Source organism: Diaphorina citri, unplaced genomic scaffold (genome assembly GCF_000475195.1).
Source record: "Diaphorina citri unplaced genomic scaffold, Diaci psyllid genome assembly version 1.1 scaffold475, whole genome shotgun sequence".
NCBI classification, from domain to species: Eukaryota; Metazoa; Arthropoda; class Insecta; order Hemiptera; family Psyllidae; genus Diaphorina; species Diaphorina citri.
In genome coordinates, this window is record NW_007377910.1 from 115517 (window position 1) to 136624 (window position 21108).

General features: G+C 37.9%; 2 protein-coding genes and 1 long non-coding RNA gene across 3 annotated transcripts; all 3 read right to left on the minus strand.

The window, feature by feature from the left end:
• Positions 1 to 4855: 4855 nt before the first annotated feature.
• LOC103509220 (ribosome production factor 2 homolog) lies at positions 4856 to 17023 on the minus strand. Its single transcript, XM_026823623.1, has 6 exons — positions 16848 to 17023; positions 16121 to 16413; positions 7523 to 7645; positions 7162 to 7318; positions 6252 to 6396; positions 4856 to 5413 (listed from the first exon to the last, which is right to left on the minus strand). Exons 1-6 carry the CDS (start codon positions 16868 to 16870, stop codon positions 5216 to 5218), a joined length of 939 nt encoding a protein of 312 aa, XP_026679424.1. The 5' UTR covers positions 16871 to 17023; the 3' UTR covers positions 4856 to 5215.
• On the minus strand, positions 12859 to 13540 carry LOC113467438. The gene is made up of 2 exons (XR_003391513.1): positions 13369 to 13540; positions 12859 to 12965 (listed from the first exon to the last, which is right to left on the minus strand). It is a non-coding gene; the product is annotated as an uncharacterized LOC113467438 (long non-coding RNA).
• A 1656-nt stretch (positions 17024 to 18679) lies between the features above and the next one.
• On the minus strand, positions 18680 to 21020 carry LOC108252401 (putative mediator of RNA polymerase II transcription subunit 29). Its single transcript, XM_017444094.2, has 2 exons — positions 20446 to 21020; positions 18680 to 20266 (listed from the first exon to the last, which is right to left on the minus strand). Exons 1-2 carry the CDS (start codon positions 20653 to 20655, stop codon positions 18680 to 18682), a joined length of 1797 nt encoding a protein of 598 aa, XP_017299583.2. The 5' UTR covers positions 20656 to 21020.
• Between the last annotated feature and the right edge of the window lie 88 nt (positions 21021 to 21108).

Sequence of the window (21108 nt, forward strand, 5' to 3'; positions counted from 1 at the left end):
AAGGGGGATATATCCTCATTTCTCATTTTCATCAAATAACATTTTAACCATAAGAAAAACAAGCGTCTCCGCCTAAAAAGTTTCTTCCAAATTCGAGGCAGAACTCCGAAAATTTCCAATTTGTCGTGGATAGGGCCTTTCAAAAACAGTCGAGAGTTGGATAAGGCGAAGTTTTGGGATTTAGGAACAAAAAAATATATATTGATAAAGTATTGTAAAATTAATTTTAATATGTACCTATCTTACCACTTACCTATACCTACCTATTTTTGAGTAAATTTCAGCCCGATTTTTCTATAGGGGAATCAGATTTGAGGAAAATCTCAAAGGTCTTCCACTCAAAATTGAAGAGGCGCTTCTAGAAGTTTGTTTTGTGAAAAAATTACGGTGTGTTTTTATTTAAATAGGTGAAATTAAAAAAAAAAATAGGATAAGGAAAGTAAAAAGTATCGCTTGGAGGCTAGCACGTCTGCCTTGTAAGCGCTAGTTCGCGGGCTCGATTCCCACCCGGGGCGGATTTTATCCTAAACGGATAATATTCGTTCTCGGAACGGCTGGCTTCCTCATATCCTGTACTTTCTCTTCGCTTTCGGGACGATAAGACCTTAGCAGTTACAGTTCCCTCTATCAAACCTCTTTAAAAAAATCGCTTTATCCAATTAAAATATGCAAAGCTAGAAACCTAGTATGCAAGCCAAAACTTAATCCCAGCCAAAATAAAACAAATAATAATAATAATAGCAAAGCTAGAAAACATCTCTCAATAGAAGAAAACACAAAGCAGTATTTCAACCAAACTCCAAAGAATAACAATGAAGAAGAAAGGAAAATATGAGAGAGAGAGAGAGAGGGAAAGAGGGAGGGGGGAAAGAGAGAAAGAAAGAGAGGGAGGGAAAGAGAAACAGAGAGAGGGGGAAAGAGAGAGACAGAGAGAGAGAGGGAAAGAGAGAGAGAGAAAGAGAGGGAGGGAAAGAGAGAGAGAAAGAAAGAGAGAGAGAGAGAGAAAGAGAGAGAGAGAAAGAAATCTCATTAATTTTCTATTGCTTCACAGAGGGAGAGAGAAAGAGAGGTGGTGAAAGAAAAGGAAAAAGAGGGAGAGAGAGAGAGCAGAATCTCGAACGAAAATATTTAACATAAATTTAAATATAATTTCAATTTAGATTAAAAAACAAAAAAGCGGAGCAGAAATGAAAATGGAGTCACAAAAAGTGATATCCCAGGTAGATAGAGGTCAGGGCTGTATTTCGGGAACCGAGGCCCATCCCCTCTAATTTTTTGCTCCTTAAAATTGTGGGCCGGACTCCAAAAATTTGAGCTCTACCTAGCCATAGCTCAGGAGAGAAAATCTGCCACTATTATTTTTTTTTTTTTTTTAAGAGGATTGACAGAGGGAACTGTAACTGCTATGGTCTTATCGTCCCGAAATCGAAGAGAGAAGGAAGACAGGATAGGAAAAAGCCAGCCGTTCCGAGAACGAACATTATCCCATCAGGATAAAATCCGCCCCGGGCGGAAATCGAACCCGCGCATACAAGGCAGACGCACTACCAACTAAGCTAACCAGGCTGGCAAGTAGATCGCGGCGTAGCGCTTACAAGGCAGACGCACTACCAACTAAGCTAACTAGGCTGGCACCTGCCACTATAAAGTCTAAAAAAATGATACCGACCATTCAGAGAACCCCGTTGCTCTTCTCTCTCTCTCTCTCTCTCTCTCTCTCTCTCTTTCTTTCTTTCTCTCTCTCTTTCTCTTTCTCTCTCTCTCTCTCTTTCTTTCTTTCTTTCTTTCTCTTTCTTTCTCGCTCTCTCTCTCTGTCCAATATTTCTGTTCATTCCCCTCCCTCCCTCTCTCTCTAAGTCTAAATGTCGGTCATTTTTTGTAGCTTACAAATTTGTAAATTACAAATCCTATCCCGTTAAAAACCTCCTTTTTACCTGCCACTATAAAGTCTAAAAAAAAATATACCGGCCATTCAGAGAACCCCGTTGCTCTTCTCTCTCTCTCTTTCTTTCTCGCTCGCTCGCTCTCTCTCTCTCTCTCTCTCTCTCTCTCTGTCCAAGATTTCTGTCCATTCCCCTCCTTCTCTCTCTCTCTCTAAGTCTAAATGTCGGTCATTTTTTGTAGCTTACAAATTTGTAAATTACAAATCCTATCCCGTTAAAAACCTCCTTTTTGAGTTTGAGAACAATAAATAATAGAATCCCGTCTCTCTCTCCTCCTCCTCTGTCTTTCTCCCATTTCCCTCTTCTCTTCATTTCATTATCTCTCTCCTTCCCCCTTCCTCATGTCATTTCTGTCCCTCTCTGTCTCTCTCTCTCCTTTCACTCTCTCTCTCTCTCCCTATTTATTTTTGAGTGGGTACCTCCCTTTTTTCTCTTCCCACTTTTTTTATCTCTCACTCTCTTTCTTTGGTCTCTCTCTTCCTTTCTATTTCCATTTCGGTATCTCCATGTCGTCTTCTTCTTCTTCTCCTCTCTTTCTCACTCTCTTTCTTTCTACTTCCATTTCGGTATCTCCATGTCTTCTTCTTCTTCTCTCTTTCTCACTCCCTTATCAAATCTTTCTCTTTCTCTTACCTCCCCATAGATATCTCTTTTATTCATCCTTTTCTCTCAAATAATAATCATTGAGGCTTTGTCGCGTTAAACCCTCTTTTTGAGAGATTCAAAGAGACACCCTTTGATAACTATCAAAAGAGCAAAGATTAAGTAAGGAAGAGAGAGAGAGAGAGAGAGGAAGAGAGAGAAGGAGAGAAGGAGGTAAAATTGAAGGTAAAATATTGACAAGGGTAAAAACAGTTAAGTGAATACAAGGGTATCGGATTTTTACCCCGGGGTAAATTTACACAAGGAAATTACCTTTACCTAGACACCTAGAGTTTATAAAGAGGGAAACTATCTATAATCTTCAAGATGCGTTTCTTGGTGAATGAAACTACAGTATCCTAGAACAACTAATTTTAATTATTAACCAAATACCTTTATAGCTCTAATACAGTGATACCCAAACTGGGGTCCGCGGCCCCCAAAGGAGCCTTGAAGGACTTCGCGACCCCGGGAAGATCACATAAAATATAGTAAAGGGACCGCGGAACGTTTGTAATTCTAAGGAAGGGGTCGCGTAGAAAGAAAAGTTTGGGAACCGCTGCTCTAATACTTATTTAACAATATTTTTAGGGATACGGATTTGCAGAAGGTCCGCGGTTCGATGTCCTCCATCGTCAAAAAATGTGCACTCGTATTTTTCGACTGCACACAAATCCCTGTTCCATAAACTAAGAAAGCACTTCGTTCAATTATATTTCTGCTAAAAACTTTTACTTTTTTTTCTCACTTTATAACAACCCCATATCATATTGTTATATTATACATAGTTATGTAAAATAGTAAAAAAGAGTAAAAAAACACCAACATGATTGCTGGCTGGGGGTTTAAATGCATTTCTTTTCTGCGAAAAAAAAAAAAAAAAAAAAAAAAAAAAAAAAAAGAAGAAGAAGAAGAAGAAGAAGAAAAAAAAAACAAAACAAAGCATTTGTTCATAATGTCAAACTCTGTACACAGTATTGACCATTCTTTATTCTATACAGCACCCTGTGGTCTGTGCCATAACATGGCCACTATTTATGATATAATAAAGTTATCTGTCTCGGTGGCGTAGTGGTCAAGAAGCTCGCCTGATAAAGAGGAGGGCGCGAGTTCAATCCCTGCCGAGACATGCAATTTTCGGACTCATCTGGTGTTCCTCCTTCCCTTTACGGTCACTTTCCTCTACCTGCTCTAAGCTCTTTGCTTCACTCTGTTATTAGCTTTAGGTGGTGTACGGCCCTGCTAAATATTGAACTTTGCTATAGTTCTTAATTTTAGACGTGCCAATATGAAAAGCAATATTTAATTATCGTAACCATGCAATTTTATGGAACCCAAAATCTCAATAAGTTCGAACTTAAGTTAAATGTGTTAATGTGAGCAGACAAGGTGCTAAAACCACCGTCACTAAAAAGCTTAGCCACCTTTAACCACCTTTTTTAAGTAAAACCACCTTTTTTTTATTAGTATTTTATTTTTTTCTCATTTTATGGCTTTCTTCTCTTTTTGGCCAGCAACAGTAGTCTGTTGAATATACCAGTTACTCAAGCATCACAGGAGTTAAGCAACGTTGTGTGTGGTTGGTAGCTAGCTTGTTAACCCTTTGGTGACCGATGTAAACTACAAGAGGTTTAGACGTTCTCCGTAACAAACCGCGAACGTATAAACCTCTAGTTTAAATCGGTCACAAAAGGGTTACCTTCTCTTCCTCTTGCGTCTTCTTATGCTCTCTTAGCACCCGTAGGTTTGGAAGCTCTTCTCTCTTTCAATTCAGTTCTCTCCTTCTTCCTATCAGCGTACGACTTCTTCAATCCCTTCATCTTCCTGGTCTGGAGTTTCTCCATACTCATCTTTGTCAAATGAACGCGGCCCAGTTTATTGGCGAAGGCATCGCGCTTGATGTTCTGCACTTTCTTGGCCTGAAACACCCAAGAGGGTTATTTGAATTAAAGATATAGAAAAAAAATCAAGAGGTTTGATATGGAAAATCAAAGCCGAAGAGGTTTGATTGATTGAAAAATGCAGAAAGAGATTTGAAGAGGTTTGATAGAGGGAACTGTAACTGCTAAGGTCTTATTGCCCCAGAAGAGAAGAAAGATATAGGAGAAATCCAGCCATTCCGAGGACGAACCTTATCTCTTTAGGATAAAATCGGTCAGGGTGTCTACCAAAATGGAAAAATAAAATTCCCTGACTTTTCTCGGTTTTCCAGTCCATTTTTGCAATTTTATGGAACCCAAAATCTCAATAAGTTAGAACTTAGGTTAAATGTGTTAATGTGAGCAGACAAGGTGCTAAAACCACCGTCACTAAAAACCTTAGCCACCTTTAACCACCTTTTTTAAGTAAAACCACCTTTTTTTATTAGTAGGTATTTTATTTTTTTCTCATTTTATGGCTTTCTTCTCTTTTTGGCCAGCAACAGTAGTATGTTGAATACACCAGTTACTCAAGGATCACAGGAGTTAAGCAACGTTGTGTGTGGTTGGTAGCTAGCTTGTTAACCCTTTGGTGACCGATGTAAACTACAAGAGGTTTAGACGTTCTCCGTAACAAACCGCGAACGTATAAACCTCGAACTAGTTTAAATCGGTCACAAAAGGGTTACCTTCTCTTCCTCTTGCGTCCTCTTATGCTCTCTTAGCACCCGTAGTTTTGGAAGCCCGTCTCTCTTTCAGTTCAGTTCTCTCCTTCTTCCTATCAGCGTACGACTTCTTCAATCCCTTCATCTTCCTGGTCTGGAGTTTCTCCATACTCATCTTGGTCAAATGAACGCGGCCCAGTTTGTTGGCGAAGGCATCGCGCTTGATGTTCTGCACTTTCTTGGCCTGGAACACCGAAGAAGTTTGATTGAAATTAAAATATCAAAATATGTAAAAAAGATTTTCTAGAGGTTTGATAGAGAGGACTGTAACTGCCAAGGTCTTATCGTCCCGAAAGTGAAGAGAGACACAATAACAGTCAACTATTTCACACACCAAATAGGAAAAACATTTATTTGCAAAAATCCCCAATAATACAAGCAATGATGAAATGTCCAAGATTTCTGTCCATTCCCCTCCTTCTCTCTCTCTCTAAGTCTAAATGTCGGTCATTTTTTGTAGCTTACAAATTTGTAAATTACAAATCCTATCCCGTTAAAAACGCATACTTTTTTTACTGACCAAAAATTCTTTTTCCATTTTTTAGGCTTTGAAAATTTCCCCTAATACATTTCTATAAATAGAGCGCCACAGGCGAAATTTTTTCGAGAAAATATGAGTTGCCCCTTCAAGGTTGCATACTTTTCTATGGACCGAAAATCCTTTTTTTTAGGCTTTGAAAAATTCCCTGACTTTTTTGGATTTTTGTCAATTTTTTGAGAAATTCCCTGACAATTCCCTGACTTTTCCAGTCTAGACACCCTGCACCCCAGGGGGGGATCGAACCCACAACCTACCCCCTACCAAGAATGATCTTTATGAAAGCATTTTTTTTTCTCTTTATTTAGTGTAGCAGGATTTTCCAAAAAGAGCTCTCCCTTCCAACCACATTTCTATAAGTGAAAACTGTAAGTAGGTACTATGAAGGTGTGTCCACACAAATGTAGACGACGGCCGTCAATCGATGTGAATCGACGTCGATCGACGTCGCTTGCACTGACTATGTTTTCAAAGGAAATCTTACCTTGAGAGCTCTTGGTTTCTTGCATGCTAGTTTGAACAGTTCGTCAGAAGCCAGTTTGTTTCTTCTCATGACAAAATCTACGGATGGTCCAATCTCCTCCAACTCCACTCGAGGCGTTCTAGAACCCGACTTCTTCAATAGAATCCTGAAACAAAGAAGAATGTTTTATGGTGTCACCCATCCAAGTAGTGTCCACCCTCGACGTTGCTTAATTTCAGTGATCAGAGATTTTGGGTCATTAAGGCCTCTGTAACAACATCTTTTTCTCTACTTAGAAACTGAGAACTTAAATCATTACATGAAAGTAAAATCAAAAAATCAAATCAAGAATGATAATAAATTGAATATTAAACAAATTAGGTAGGTACAAAGGTATTCTTTAACCACAATCAAATAAACTACGGGCTAAAAAATTCCCGGAGGGACGGGCCCAGCTTGTTCTCTACTTAGAAACTGAGAACACTGTAACAACCAAGGCCTTAAGTAATGTCCCAAAATTGAAAAAAGGAGGACAAGATAGGAGAAAGCCAGCCAACTGTTCTGAGGATAGAAAATAAATAGTTAACAAATGGTATACCCATCTGTAAAAGCCGGAGCTTGTGCCACGGACAACAACAACTAACAACTCACCTATAACTCCTCAAATACACTTTCTCATTGACAGCTGTAAACGACAGCACATGTTCAACACCCTGGAGTCGTATCCCTTTCACAACTTCCCGCTGGAAGTTAAAGATTGATTTTTTTTTTTTTTTTTTTTTATGTTTCCATTTATTGGTTTTTCAAAACAATTCTCTCATCAAATAAATAGTTAACAAATGGTATACTCATCTGTAAAAGCCAGAGCTAGTGCCACAGATAGGGAAGCCGGAGCTTGTGCCATGGACAACAACAACAACTGACAACTCACCTATAACTCCTCAAATACACTTTCTCATTGACGGCTGTAAACGACAGCACATGTTCAACACCCTGGAGTCGTATTCCTTTCACAACTTCCCGCTGGAAAAAATCCACAAGCATGTTCTGCAGTCGCTTGTAGTCGTGGTTCATTTCAAATGGCTCCCCGGAGAATATTCAAATACACTTTCTCATTGACGGCTGTAAACGACAGCACATGTTCAACACCCTGGAGTCGTATTCCTTTCACAACTTCCCGCTGGAAGAAATCCACAAGCATGTTCTGCAGTCTCTTGTAGTCGTGGTTCATTTCAAATGGCTCCCCGGAGAATATCAGGCAGGGTTTGGCACCATAGCAGAATTTAGAGGCGCGGAGAATATCAGACAGGGTTTGGCACCGTAGCAGAATTTAGAGGCAGGAAATGAGGCAAGAGCTTTGAAATTTTCAATCCCTAACTCGAACATGTCCAGGAGGTTGTGATCATATGTACGGCCTGGAAAGAAATGGTTTGTTTTTGTTGTAGAAGTGACAGTACATCTACAACAGGTTTCAGGGTTGGAAAGAGATCAAGGAGGGTGGCAGCTTGCATTGGGTTCTCCAATAGGTCTATTGGGGTTAGGGTGGTGGATTTAGCCAATTAAATGGGTTAGTTCAATACTTCTTCTCACAGGTAGAAGCATAGAGAAATAACAATGAACTTCTCTAATATACATACTAGACTTTATTTTTTAGAGGCAGGAAATGAGGCAAGAGCTTTGAAATTTTCAATCCCTAACTCAAACATGTCCAGGAGGTTGTGATCATACATACGGCCTGGAAAGAAATGGGTTGTTGTTTCTGTTGTAGAAGTGACAGTACATCTACAACAGGTTTCAGGGTTGGAATGAGATCAAGGAGGGTGGCAGCTTGCATTGGGTTCTTCAATAGGTCTATTGGGGTTAGGGTGGTGGATTTAGCCAATTAAATGGGTTAAAGAAGTTCAATACTTCTTCTCACATGTAGAAGCATAGAGAAATAACAATGAACTTCTCTAATATACATACTAGACTTTATTGGTCCAGGAGGTTGTGATCATACATACGGCCTGGAAAGAAATGGGTTGTTGTTTCTGTTGTAGAAGTGACAGTACATCTACAACAGGTTCTAGGGTTGGAATGAGATCAAGGAGGGTGGCAGCTTGCATTGGGTTCTTCAATAAATCTATTGGGGTTAAGGTGGTGAATTTAGCCAATTAAATGAGTTAAAGAAGTTCAATACTTCTTTTCACAGGTAGAAGCATAAAGAAATAACAATGAACTTCTCTAATATACATACTAGACTTTATTGTGATGAATAATTATTTCTCCTTCTTTCTTTGAAACATCAATTTTTTATGCTATCCAGTAAGCTACATATACATAAAATTACTTATCCATCATACTTACCAAGTACAATATTATTTGGTCGTTTCTTATTGTGAGAGGCAAAACAGAACATGGATGCATCATTTTTTCTAGAAAATCCTTCCATGGGTGTAACATCTTCAAACGGTAATATGTCATTCTTTCTTGACATCATTTTGCCGTCTGGTTTCTTCAAGTGATAGAAATCTTTCAAACATTGAACGGCTACGGGACTTACCAAGTACAATATTATTTGGTCGTTTCTTATTGTGAGAGGCAAAACAGAACATGGATGCATCATTTTTTCTAGAAAATCCTTCGATGGGTGTAACATCTTCAAACGGTAATATGTCGTTCTTTCTCGACATCATTTTGCCGTCTGGTTTCTTCAAGTGATAGAAATCTTTCAAACATTGAACGGCTATGGGAGAAGTCTTGTGTCCTTGTAAGAAAAGGGTTTGTTTGTGATTTTCAATGATCTTGGGTTCTCGGTTGATAATGTGCTTCTTGCCTCGGGCGGAGGATGGTTTGCTGTAAAAGTAGGAATTTGGGTTAGTGCATTGTAACTGCCTTGGTGGTTGGTGGCATGGATTGTCTCACTTTCTTAGGGTACAGTACCAAAGAGGTATAGTGTTTGCTTTCAGTATGGTATATTGAAATTATTGCAAGGTACTATTGAATTTAATTGCACTAATAATGTAGTACTTTTCTCTTCCTGGCTAACACTGCTTTTTACCTCTTTATGATTTTCATTCAAACTTGTTTCAATAGTTTTATCAAGAGAATTAATATCATTTATTTTATCATTCATATTTATTCTCAGGACATTATCTAATGGCTCTTGGTCATATTTAAACATATGTTTCGATGTCTTCTTTGGAAAATAATTGAACTTTTTCACTTCATTTGTCTTTAGTAATTGAATATCAACATCATCTGTTTCATTATCATTGTCGATATATTCATTATTGGTATTATCGACATATCTTTTAACCCGCACAGCTTCATCATATTTATTCAAGTCGGTTTTGAAACCGCGGATACCGCGAACAAACCGCGGATACCGCGAACAAACCGCGGATACCGCGAACAAACCGCGGATACCGCGAACAAACCGCGGATACCGCGAACAAACCGCGGATACCGCGAACAAACCGCGGATACCGCGAACAAACCGCGGATACCGCGAACAAACCGCGGATACCGCGAACAAACCGCGGATACCGCGAACAAACCGCGGATACCGCGAACAAACCGCGGATACCGCGAACAAACCGCGGATACCGCGAACAAACCGCGGATACCGCGAACAAACCGCGGATACCGCGAACAAACCGCGGATACCGCGAACAAACCGCGGATACCGCGAACAAACCGCGGATACCGCGAACAAACCGCGGATACCGCGAACAAACCGCGGATACCGCGAACAAACCGCGGATACCGCGAACAAACCGCGGATACCGCGAACAAACCGCGGATACCGCGAACAAACCGCGGATACCGCGAACAAACCGCGGATACCGCGAACAAACCGCGGATACCGCGAACAAACCGCGGATACCGCGAACAAACCGCGGATACCGCGAACAAACCGCGGATACCGCGAACAAACCGCGGATACCGCGAACAAACCGCGGATACCGCGAACAAACCGCGGATACCGCGAACAAACCGCGGATACCGCGAACAAACCGCGGATACCGCGAACAAACCGCGGATACCGCGAACAAACCGCGGATACCGCGAACAAACCGCGGATACCGCGAACAAACCGCGGATACCGCGAACAAACCGCGGATACCGCGAACAAACCGCGGATACCGCGAACAAACCGCGGATACCGCGAACAAACCGCGGATACCGCGAACAAACCGCGGATACCGCGAACAAACCGCGGATACCGCGAACAAACCGCGGATACCGCGAACAAACCGCGGATACCGCGAACAAACCGCGGATACCGCGAACAAACCGCGGATACCGCGAACAAACCGCGGATACCGCGAACAAACCGCGGATACCGCGAACAAACCGCGGATACCGCGAACAAACCGCGGATACCGCGAACAAACCGCGGATACCGCGAACAAACCGCGGATACCGCGAATACCGCGAACAAAACGCGAATACCGCGAACAAACCGCGGATACCGAGAACAAACCGCGGATACCGCGAACAACCGCGGATACCGTGAACAATCCGCGGATACCGCGAACAAACCGCGGATACCGCGAACAACCGCGGATACCGTGAACAATCCGCGGATACCGCGAACAAACCGCGGATACCGCGAACAATGCGCGAATACCGCGAACAAACCGCGGATACCGCGAGCAAACCGCGAATAGGTGACTTATCACAGAAGAATCGATGAGGACCTTCCGCTTATGAAAATGAAGGGGAAATGAGTAAATTAATTCCGAACTTCAAACCTATGGTCAAAATGTAGGAGAATCCTCCCCTCAACCCCCTACATTTCCCCTGACCCCCTACATGGTTTTTGGTAGTAGGGGGTCAAGGGGAGGTTTCTTCAGACCTAGATTTTTGTCAGAGCTCATTCTCTCTTCTGCTTTCAGACTGGAAGGTTCTCTCTGCTCCCTCTCTCCTCTCTGTGATATCTCCAAATAATTCAACTTGATTTTTTTTTTTTTTACAAGAGTTTCCATTAGAGTATTTAAGATGACCAAGGAGTCTTTCCTATATAACTTTTCACGAGAAATCAATCGGTGTACAAAAAAAAAAAAAAAAAACCTCGAAATTGTTTTACTGAAAAGTGAAAACTTCATTTTCATCTCTCATACCTAGGTCCATCTCTAATAAAAGTTAATCGAGATGTAAAAAGATATACCTGGGTATACGGAGAAAATAAAAAAATACTCGATTTTAATTTCAAAATTAAAATTTGTACAAAAATATATAAAAAAAATCTTTTATTATTACAAGAAGGAACAAAAGCCTATTATTTACAACAAGAAAATCAACAATACCTACATACCTAGTTGAAAAATAATGAAAAAAAGCTATATCTAAGTACCTACGAGTATCCACCTCAACTCAACAGTGATCGGAAATGGGTAGGTAGGTACTATAGATACGTATAGGTAATCACCAACCTCAGTGGTGTAGTGGTTAGCGCAGTAGACTTCGGATCTGGAGGTGAGGACCTTCCGCTTATGAAAATGAAGGGGAAATGAGTAAATTAATTCCAAACTTCAAACCTATGGTCAAAATGTAGGTAAGTCAAGCCATAAAATTTAGCGTAGTGCATTAAGCAGGGAACGACATTTGTGACAAGCATTTATGCTTAACACAATTGAAATTCCTTCCTACCTATAGGTAATCAGACTAATCAGCTATAGCTGTCTATCAGTATTGGAACTTATAACTACAAAAGTAGAAGGTAAAGGAAGCTCCTACGTGACAGTTAATGCCAGTGGGGGGAATCCGACATCTCAGACTAATCAGCTATAGCTGTCTATCAGTATTGGAACTTATAACTACAAAAGTAGAAGGTAAAGGAAGCTCCTACGTGACAGTTAAGTGCCAGTGGGGGGAATCCGACATCGACAATGGGTATTATCTAACCAATGCGAGCAGGAAACATGTAGGTATTGCCATCTTATGAAAATACTCGACCAAGATTTTGTAGAACATTTTCAAATACATTAACTACTATACCTTGGGCCTTTTGAACATCAGTCTTTTCAACGTAAGACAAGAGAGAAGGAGGTAAAATTGAAGGTAAAATATTGACAAGGGTAAAAACAGTTAAGTGAATACAAGGGTATCGGATTTTTACCCCGGGGTAAATTTACACAAGAAAATTATCTTTACCTAGAGTTTATAAAGAGGGAAACTATCTATAATCTTCAAGATGCGTTTCTTGGTGAATGAAACTACAGTATCTTAGAACAACTAATTATTAACCAAATACCTTTATAGCTCTAATACAGTGATACCCAAACTGGGGTCCGCGGCCCCCAAAGGAGCCTTGAAGGACTTCGCGAACCCGGGAAGATCACATAAAATAATATAGTGAAGGGACCGCGGAACGTTTGTAATTCTAAGAGAGGGGTCGCGTAGAAAAAAAAAAGTTTGGGAACCGCTGCTCTAATACTTATTTAACAATATTTTTAGGGATTTGCATAAGGTCCGCGATTCGATGTCCTCCATCGTCAAAAAATGTGCACTCGCATTTTTCGACTGCACACAAATCCCTGTTCCATAAACTAAGAAAGCACTTCGTTCAATTATATTTCTGCTGAAAAACTTTTACCTTTATTTTTCTCACTTTATAACAACCCCATATCATATTCGGCTACGGGGGAAGTCTTGTGTCCTTGTAAGAAAAGGGTTTGTTTGTGATTTTCAATGATCTTGGGTTCTCGGTTGATAATGTGCTTTTTGCCTCGGGCAGAGGATGGTTTGCTGTAAAAGTAGGAATTTGGGTTAGTGCATTGTAACTGCCTTGGTGGTTGGTCGCATGGATTGTCTCGCTTTCTTAGGGTACAGTACCAAAGAGGTATAGTGTTTGCTTTCAGTATGCTATATTGAAATTATTGCAAGGTACTATTGAATTTAATTTATTGCACTAATAATAAAACCTACTGCCATGGGAGATGCTACTATTAGTGCTTGAAAACGCATTTTATTGGCCCACTTGGGTGCTAATATAGCTTAAATTACGACTATTATTTCTAGTGTAAACCTAGAATTTTTTAAAGTAGGACTATTATTTTTTTCTGGGTAAACTTAAAATCATTACTCAATCCTGCCTCAGTTGAGCTCTAGCAAATAGGGATCTCGACCTGGAGAGAAAAACTGTACTTACACAACCCTTTTAATCACTCCCATGATGAAAATGGGTCCTGACCGATGGAATGTGCAGAAAATTTACTTTCTGTGGAAAATACAGCAATTAGATCACTTAAAAAGATCGCATTCAAGAGAAAAGCAGGAAAATATTACAGGTTACAGGAAAATAGATACAGAACTAGAAAATCCTCGTGGATTTGTTTTTGTTGATTTTTTTACGATCGCAAACAATGCCAACTTCACGTTGGTCACGGAGGTTGGTGAGAGCTGGATTTTGAGAAAAACGAACGAAAAAGTGAAGCCCAAATAATGTGTGAGAAGCTAGCAACAACAATTTTTTTTACGATCGAAAATATTACTAACTTCACAGAAGTCACGGAGGTTGGCGTAAGCTGGAAAAAGGGAAAAACGAACAAAAAAGTGAAGCCCAATTTATGTGTGAGAAGCTAGCAACGTTTCAAGAAACAATGCCAACTTCACGTTGGTCACGGAGGTTGGTGAGAGCTGGATTTTAAGAGAAACGAACGAAAAAGTGAAGCCCAAATAATGTGTGAGAAGCTAGCAACAACAAATTTTTTTACGATCGAAAATATTGCTAACTTCACAGAAGTCACGGAGGTTGGTGTGAGCTGGAAAAAGGGAAAAACGAACAAAAAAGTGAAGCCCAATTTATGTGTGAGAAGCTAGCAACGTTTCAAGTTGAAAAATCACGGATATTGCATACTCAAGAAATGTGTAGGCGTATTATTTCATTTCAAAACTTCAATCTTCAAAATGAAACACGTTTGCTCAACAACTCAACATGTCCAAAAGTCAACAGTTAAATTCAAATTTGTGATTTCCATTAATATTTTTATTTTCTCCTTGTCACTTGTTACTTTTGTTATTTTGTAAGCCGTCGATCCGGTAAGTAGTAGATAAGTGTTTTCACTGACCCTATTTTTCACCAACCCTTTATCCCGTAGATATGCATAACAGGTAGTTATTTAGGTAGGTACTAATGAGACTTATCATTGTCGATATATTCATTATTGGTATTATCGACATATCTTTTAACCCGCACAGCTTCATCATATTTATTCAAGTCGGTTTTGATCTCTTCATTGAGGAATTTCTTTATACTGTCATGTTGTAGCAAATTTTCATTATTGGCATCTTCAGGACATCATCTAATGGCTCTTGGTCATATTTAAACATATGTTTCGATGTCTTCTTTGGAAAATAATTGAACTTTTTCACTTCATTTGTCTTTAGTAATTGAATATCAACATCATCTGTTTCATTATCATTGTCGATATATTCATTATTGGTATTATCGACATATCTTTTAACCCGCACAGCTTCATCATATTTATTCAAGTCGGTTTTGACCTCTTCATTGAGGAATTTCTTTATACTGTCATGTTGTAGCAAATTTTCATTATTGGCATAATTGATTTTGTTATCTATAGCCATTTGATTTGGAGGATGTAATGATAGGACTGGTAATAATGTAATTTTATTATTTGTCTTATTTTCGATTTTTTTAGCATTTTTTGATGCACCAGTGGCTTTCATGGAATCATCATTTCTCGAAAAATATCTTTCCTTGTCAGTGTATTTTTCATACTTTTTTTCGGTTACAAAGTCTTTATCCATGTTCTCATTGCTTCGACTCATATAATCTTTTGATCTCTTTTGGTGGATAAAATTGTCCAATAAGAATTCATTTCGATTTCCATGATCATTCTCGTGACTTGTTTTTTTAACATCTAATGTTACTTCTGGCTTGACATTGTTTGAGAACTGGTTCTCTTTGTAATAATCATCATTGATTATTTCGCCAATGATTGCGTTAATCAGGTCCATATTTGTGTTTGTATTTCTAATATATTTTGTGTAATAATCACTCACTGTTGTCAGTAAAACTTTATTAATATTATCGTTTAGTTTACTAAAGTCTAAGAGTTCACCATCACGTGACATAATATCACTTGCTTGGCGTTTGTTTCTATTTGGCTCCTCATTTTTGTCATTTATTGCATAATTTAATTCTTTGTAAATATTTTTTGTGGCAGAATCTTCTTTTAATAAATTCTTAATTATCTCTTTTTCTCGATCTTCATATTCTATGCTATTTGCTGGTGCTACCAAATTATCTATATCGTTTACTAGATTATTCTCAGATACCAAGTTGTATAAACTTTCTTCGTAAACATCGTTAACATCTGGAGTATCTTGAAAATCATTTATGCCGTTGACAGTGTTCATTTTAGTTTCTTTGTCATTTGGACTTGTTTGAAAATTATAGCCTAAATTTTCTTGTTTTGGGAACATATTTTTCCTGTAACTATTTTTATTATTACAATTCGTGCCTTTGTTATTCTGGATTTCTTTGAAATAGTCTATATGCATGTTTTTCGTATCTGTACTTTGACGATTAAGTTGACTAATATCATCAACTTTTGTTGAAGCACGGTCAAGATTGTCATAGTTCTGGATATTTTCTTCAAAATGATATGCGTTTCCGTTTAACATGTAGTCGGGCATTTTATAATCACTAATTCTTTTTGATTGGTCAGGAATGGTTAGTTGTTCATTATTGGGAGAGCCAAAGTCATCAATAATGGTATCTGAGATGGTTAGATCATCACTGAGAGGATCAAAATGTAATAAATCTGGACTTTATTTTGATGAATAATTATTTCTCTTTCTTTCTTTGAAACATCAATTTTTTATGCTATCCAGTAAGCTACTTATACATAAAATTACTTATCCATCATACTTACCAAGTACAATATTATTTGGTCGTTTCTTATTGTGAGAGGCAAAACAGAACATGGATGCATCATTTTTTCTAGAAAATCCTTCAATGGGTGTAACATCTTCAAATGGTAATATGTCGTTTTTCCTTGACATCATTTTGCCGTCTGGTTTCTTCAAGTGATAGAAATCTTTCAAACATTGAACGGCTATGGGGGAAGTCTTGTGTCCTTGTAAGAAAAGGGTTTGTTTGTGATTTTCAATGATCTTGGGTTCTCTGTTGATAATGTGCTTCTTGCCTCGGGCAGAGGATGGTTTGCTGTAAAAGTAGGAATTTGGGTTAGTGCATTGTAACTGCCTTGGTGGTTGGTGGCATGGATTGTCTCACTTTCTTAGGGTACAGTACCAAAGAGGTACCTATAGTGTTTGCTTTCAGTATGGTATATTGAAATTATTTCAAGGTACTATTGAATTTAATTGCACTAATAATAAAACCTAAAACTGAGGGTAAACAAATTATGGCTAAGTTACTGCCATGGGAGATGCTACTATTTCTGCTTGAAAACGCATTTTATTGGCCCACTTGGGTGCTAATATAGCTTGAATTACGACTATTATTTCCAGTGTAAACCTAGAATCTTTTAAAATAGGACCATTTTTTTTCCTGTGTAAACTTAAAATCATTACTTAATCCTGCCTCGGTTGAGCTCTAGCAAATAGGGATCTCGACCTGAAGAGAAAAACTGTACTTACACAACCCTTTTAATCACTCCCATGATGAAAATGGGTCCTGACCGATGGAATGTGCAGACAATTTACTCTTCCTGTGGAAAATACAGCAATTAGATCACTTAAAAAGGTCAAATTCAAGAGAATTAGAGAAAAGCAGGAAAATATCACAGGAAAATAGAAAATCCTCGTGGATTTGTTTTTGTTTTGTAGATTTTTTAATTTTTTTACGATCGAAAACAATGCCAACTTCACGTTGGTCACGGAGGTTGGTGAGAGCTGGATTTTAAGAGAAACGAACGAAAAAGTGAAGCCCAAATAATGTGCGAGAAGCTAGCAACAACAATTTTTTTTACGATCGAAAATAATGCTAACTTCACAGAAGTCACGGAGGTTGGTGTGAGCTGGAAAAAGGGGAAAAACGAACAAAAAAGTGAAGCCCAATTTATGTGTGAGAAGCTAGCAACGTTCAACATGAAAAATCACGGATATTGCATACTCGAGAAATGTGTAGGCGTATTATTTCATTTCAAAACTTCAAAATGAAACACGTTTGCTCAACAACCATTGTCCAAAAGTCAACAGTTAAATTCAAATTTGTGATTTCATTAATATTTTTATTTTCTCCTTGTCACTTGTGTACTTTTTGTAAGATTGTAAGCCGTCGATCCGGTAGGTAAGTAGATACCTAAGTGTTTTCACTGACCCTATTTTTCACCAACCCTTATCCCGTAGAGATATGCATAACAGGTAGGTATTAGGTAGGTACTAATGAGACCAGATAATTAATTATGATACCTACCTAATTATCATCATTATTACTCACGAGATTTTTTTTTTTATTTATTTATTTTTTTTTTTTTGAGGTTTGACTGAGAAAACTGTAACTGCTAAGGTCTTATTGTCCCGAAATTGAAGAGAGAAGGAAGAAAGAATAGGAGAAAGCCAGGCGTTCCGAGAACGAACATCCGTTTAGGGTGGGAATCGAACCCGTGGCCTAGGTAGACGAGCTAACTAGGCTGGTCTCGTCTACTCACGAGAAGAAGTCTTTATTGATTTTTAAAAAGCCTTCGATAAGGTCAGTGTATCGTGTTTCTATATCCATAGCCAGCCTTAGTTAGTTTGGGGGGTACCGCGTTTGTCTTATTAGAGTTGGGTTGAGGGTTCAATTCCCGCCCGGGTAGGATTTTATCTTAAGCAGAGGAGGTTTGGTCTCGGAACGGCTGGCTTCAGCTTTCAGGTTGTCCCTGTAAGTACCTACTGTATTTTCTCTTTGGCAACGGAAAGATAAGACCTCCATTTTTATCAAACCTTTTGCAAAAAAAAAAACTTGAAATTGTTTTACTGAAAAGTGAAAACTTCATTTTCATCTCTTATAGGTCCTTCTCTAATAAAAGTTAATCGAGATGTAATACGTGGAAAATAAAATAAATACTCGATTTTAATTTCAAAATTAAAATTTGTACAAAAATATAAAAAAATCTTTTATTATTACAAGAAGGAACAAGCCTATTATTTACAACAAGAAAATCAACAATACATAGTTGAAAAATAATGAAAAAAAGCTATATCTAAGTACCTACCTACGAGTATCCACCTCAACAGTGATCGAAAATGGGTAGGTACTATAGATACGTATAGGTAATCACCAACCTCAGTGGTGTAGTAGTTAGCGCAGTGGACTTCGGATCTGGAGGTTGGTGGTTCGAGTCCAAGTCAAGCCATAGAATTTAGCGTAGTGCATTAAGCAGGGAACGACATTTGTGACAAGCATTTATGCTTAACACAATTAAAAATTTTTCCTACCTATAGGTAATCAGACTAATCAGCTATAGCTGTCTATCAGTATTGGAACTTTAACTACAAAAGTAGAAGGTAAAGGAAGCTCCTACGTGACAGTTAAGTGCCAGTGGGGGGAATCCGACATTTTGCTGATTTGAAAAGAAATTATACAACAGAGGAGTATCCGTATGATATCCATGCTTGTATACTGTAGTTCCACTCTCATCTTTGCCAACTTCGGTAGGAACTTTTTCTGTAGTTGATACAAGTAAATTTGATTCATCATGGTAAGTGCTTATTGACGGAAAAAATTTATTTTCTACCTGTGTAGGATGGTATTCTGTGATATGATCTTTATTAGTATTAATATTTATTTCATCTTGTACTGATTTGACTTGGGCAAATATTGGATCAATTGTGTGTTTTTCGGTTTGGATGGATGGCAACTTCGGTGTGGACCCTAAGGATGTGGTAAATTCTTCTTTTTCGATATTTTTTGGTGAATTAATGGTTATTTGTGGGACGATGATTTCTTGGTTGATCTGTGGGGCAATTGTTTCTTGGTTATTATTTACAGTTTCTACTTTTGGAATAAGAAGATGCTCATTCTGTTGATTGCTATTAAAATCTAAGAGCTGATTATGTGTACTGTTGTAAATGTAAGGAAACAGCTGAACGTACTCTTTGTTTTGATTTAACTTGTAATATTTACTATTTGTGCCTGTACCTATATTATAGTTTTCGTTGTTGATATTTCGGATATTTCTTTTTTGTTGTACTTTTTCTTGAGTTGGATAATGTGTTTGTGGATTTGTATCTTGATCTGGTTTTTTACCATCAATCTTACTGAGTTTTTCTCCACCACTAGTATTTTGATAATTTTCTACCATTTCATTTCGTATATTATTGCCTTTGTTGAAATCAATATTCGCTTTGGCTTGGCTATCAGAAGAACTAACAACTCCTCTATCTTTTGAGTCACTGCTAATACTACCAGAATTAGTTGATGAATTGTCTACTACGTCAATATTTTGGCTATTATTACGATTGTTACCTTCTGTATTGTTAGGTTTCTCAGAATATACAGTGTTATTATCCATATTGTTAGATATGTTTACATTTTTAAATTTTAAAAGTGTTTTGAAGAACGTCGAACCTTCTTCATTTTTAGAATTTTCACTCTCTTCATCTTGCTCGTCTTCTACATTGTCTCCTTTTTCGTCTGTTTTCAATTTATTTGATTTAGATTTAGAGTTCCTGTTCTTTATGCTATTTAGTTTCTCAGCTATAGCACTTTCATCTTCTTCTAAGTAATCTTCTCCTTCCGATTCAAGTTCTTCTTGATCTTGATAGTTGTTATTTGGTTTTCTTTGAACCTTCAACGTACTTGAAAACAATTTCGACCCTTTGTCGACTTTATTTTTCATACCATTTATTCCTTTCATATAGTAGATGTCTTCATCCAAATTAGTTTCAAAATCTTTTTCGTCTTCATTATTGTCTATAACAATTTTAGTTCTATAGACATCATTTTTCTTTGGTACAGTTTCGACAAATTCTTCCTCTTTACTATATTGACTGTCCACATCAGTTTGTTCTTCTTCCATGTTTGTATTCCAAATATCTGAAGACGGTGTAGATACGTCATTGATAGTGGGAATGTTATTTTCCAAGTGATTTATTTTCTTTAAATTATATCTGTCATTTATTCGCATTGTGGTAGGTTCTAATGAATCATCCTCTGAGGTGTCTATCCGAAAATTGTTGGCCATGGGGTTGGTGTCGATTAGATCATTTACATCGTCTTCTTTAATCGGTTCCAGAATTTCGTAGTGGGAATGTTATTTTCCAAGTGATTTATTTTCTTTAAATTATATCTGTCATTTATTCGCATTGTGGTAGGTTCTAATGAATCATCTTCTGAGGTGTCTATCCGAAAATTGTTTGCCATGGGGTTGGTGTCGATTAGATCATTTACATCGTCTTCTTTAATCGGTTCCAGAATTTCAGGATCCTTTTCAAAATCTTTCTCATTAGTTTGGTAATTCATTATTTCTTGCTCTTTGTTTTCATTTAGTATTTTACTTATTACACTTTCATAATCATTTTTCAAAGAGCCGTGATCTCGCTTGACATTATTTTTCACTTTATAAACAACATCGCCATCAAATTTTAAATCTTTACCCTTTTGTGTCACTGGAGTTCTGTTCCCATTTTCAGTTGAAACAATATCTTCTGTTGTATTCCCTTTAATATTTGAAACATTTGGTTCCGCAATCGTCCCTATGTTTGAAGTTTTATTCTTTGCAATAATTTCATCTTCTTGTCCGATTATTGTGATACTGGAATTATTTGTTAGTGTGTGATTGTGTCTTGTCGTAAAAGTTTTTTCATCAATTATTACGGGTTTGTTTTGCTCATTTATTCTTTGCAATAATTTCATCTTCTTGTCCGATTATTGTGATACTGGAATTATTTGTTAGTGTGTGATTGTGTCTTGTCG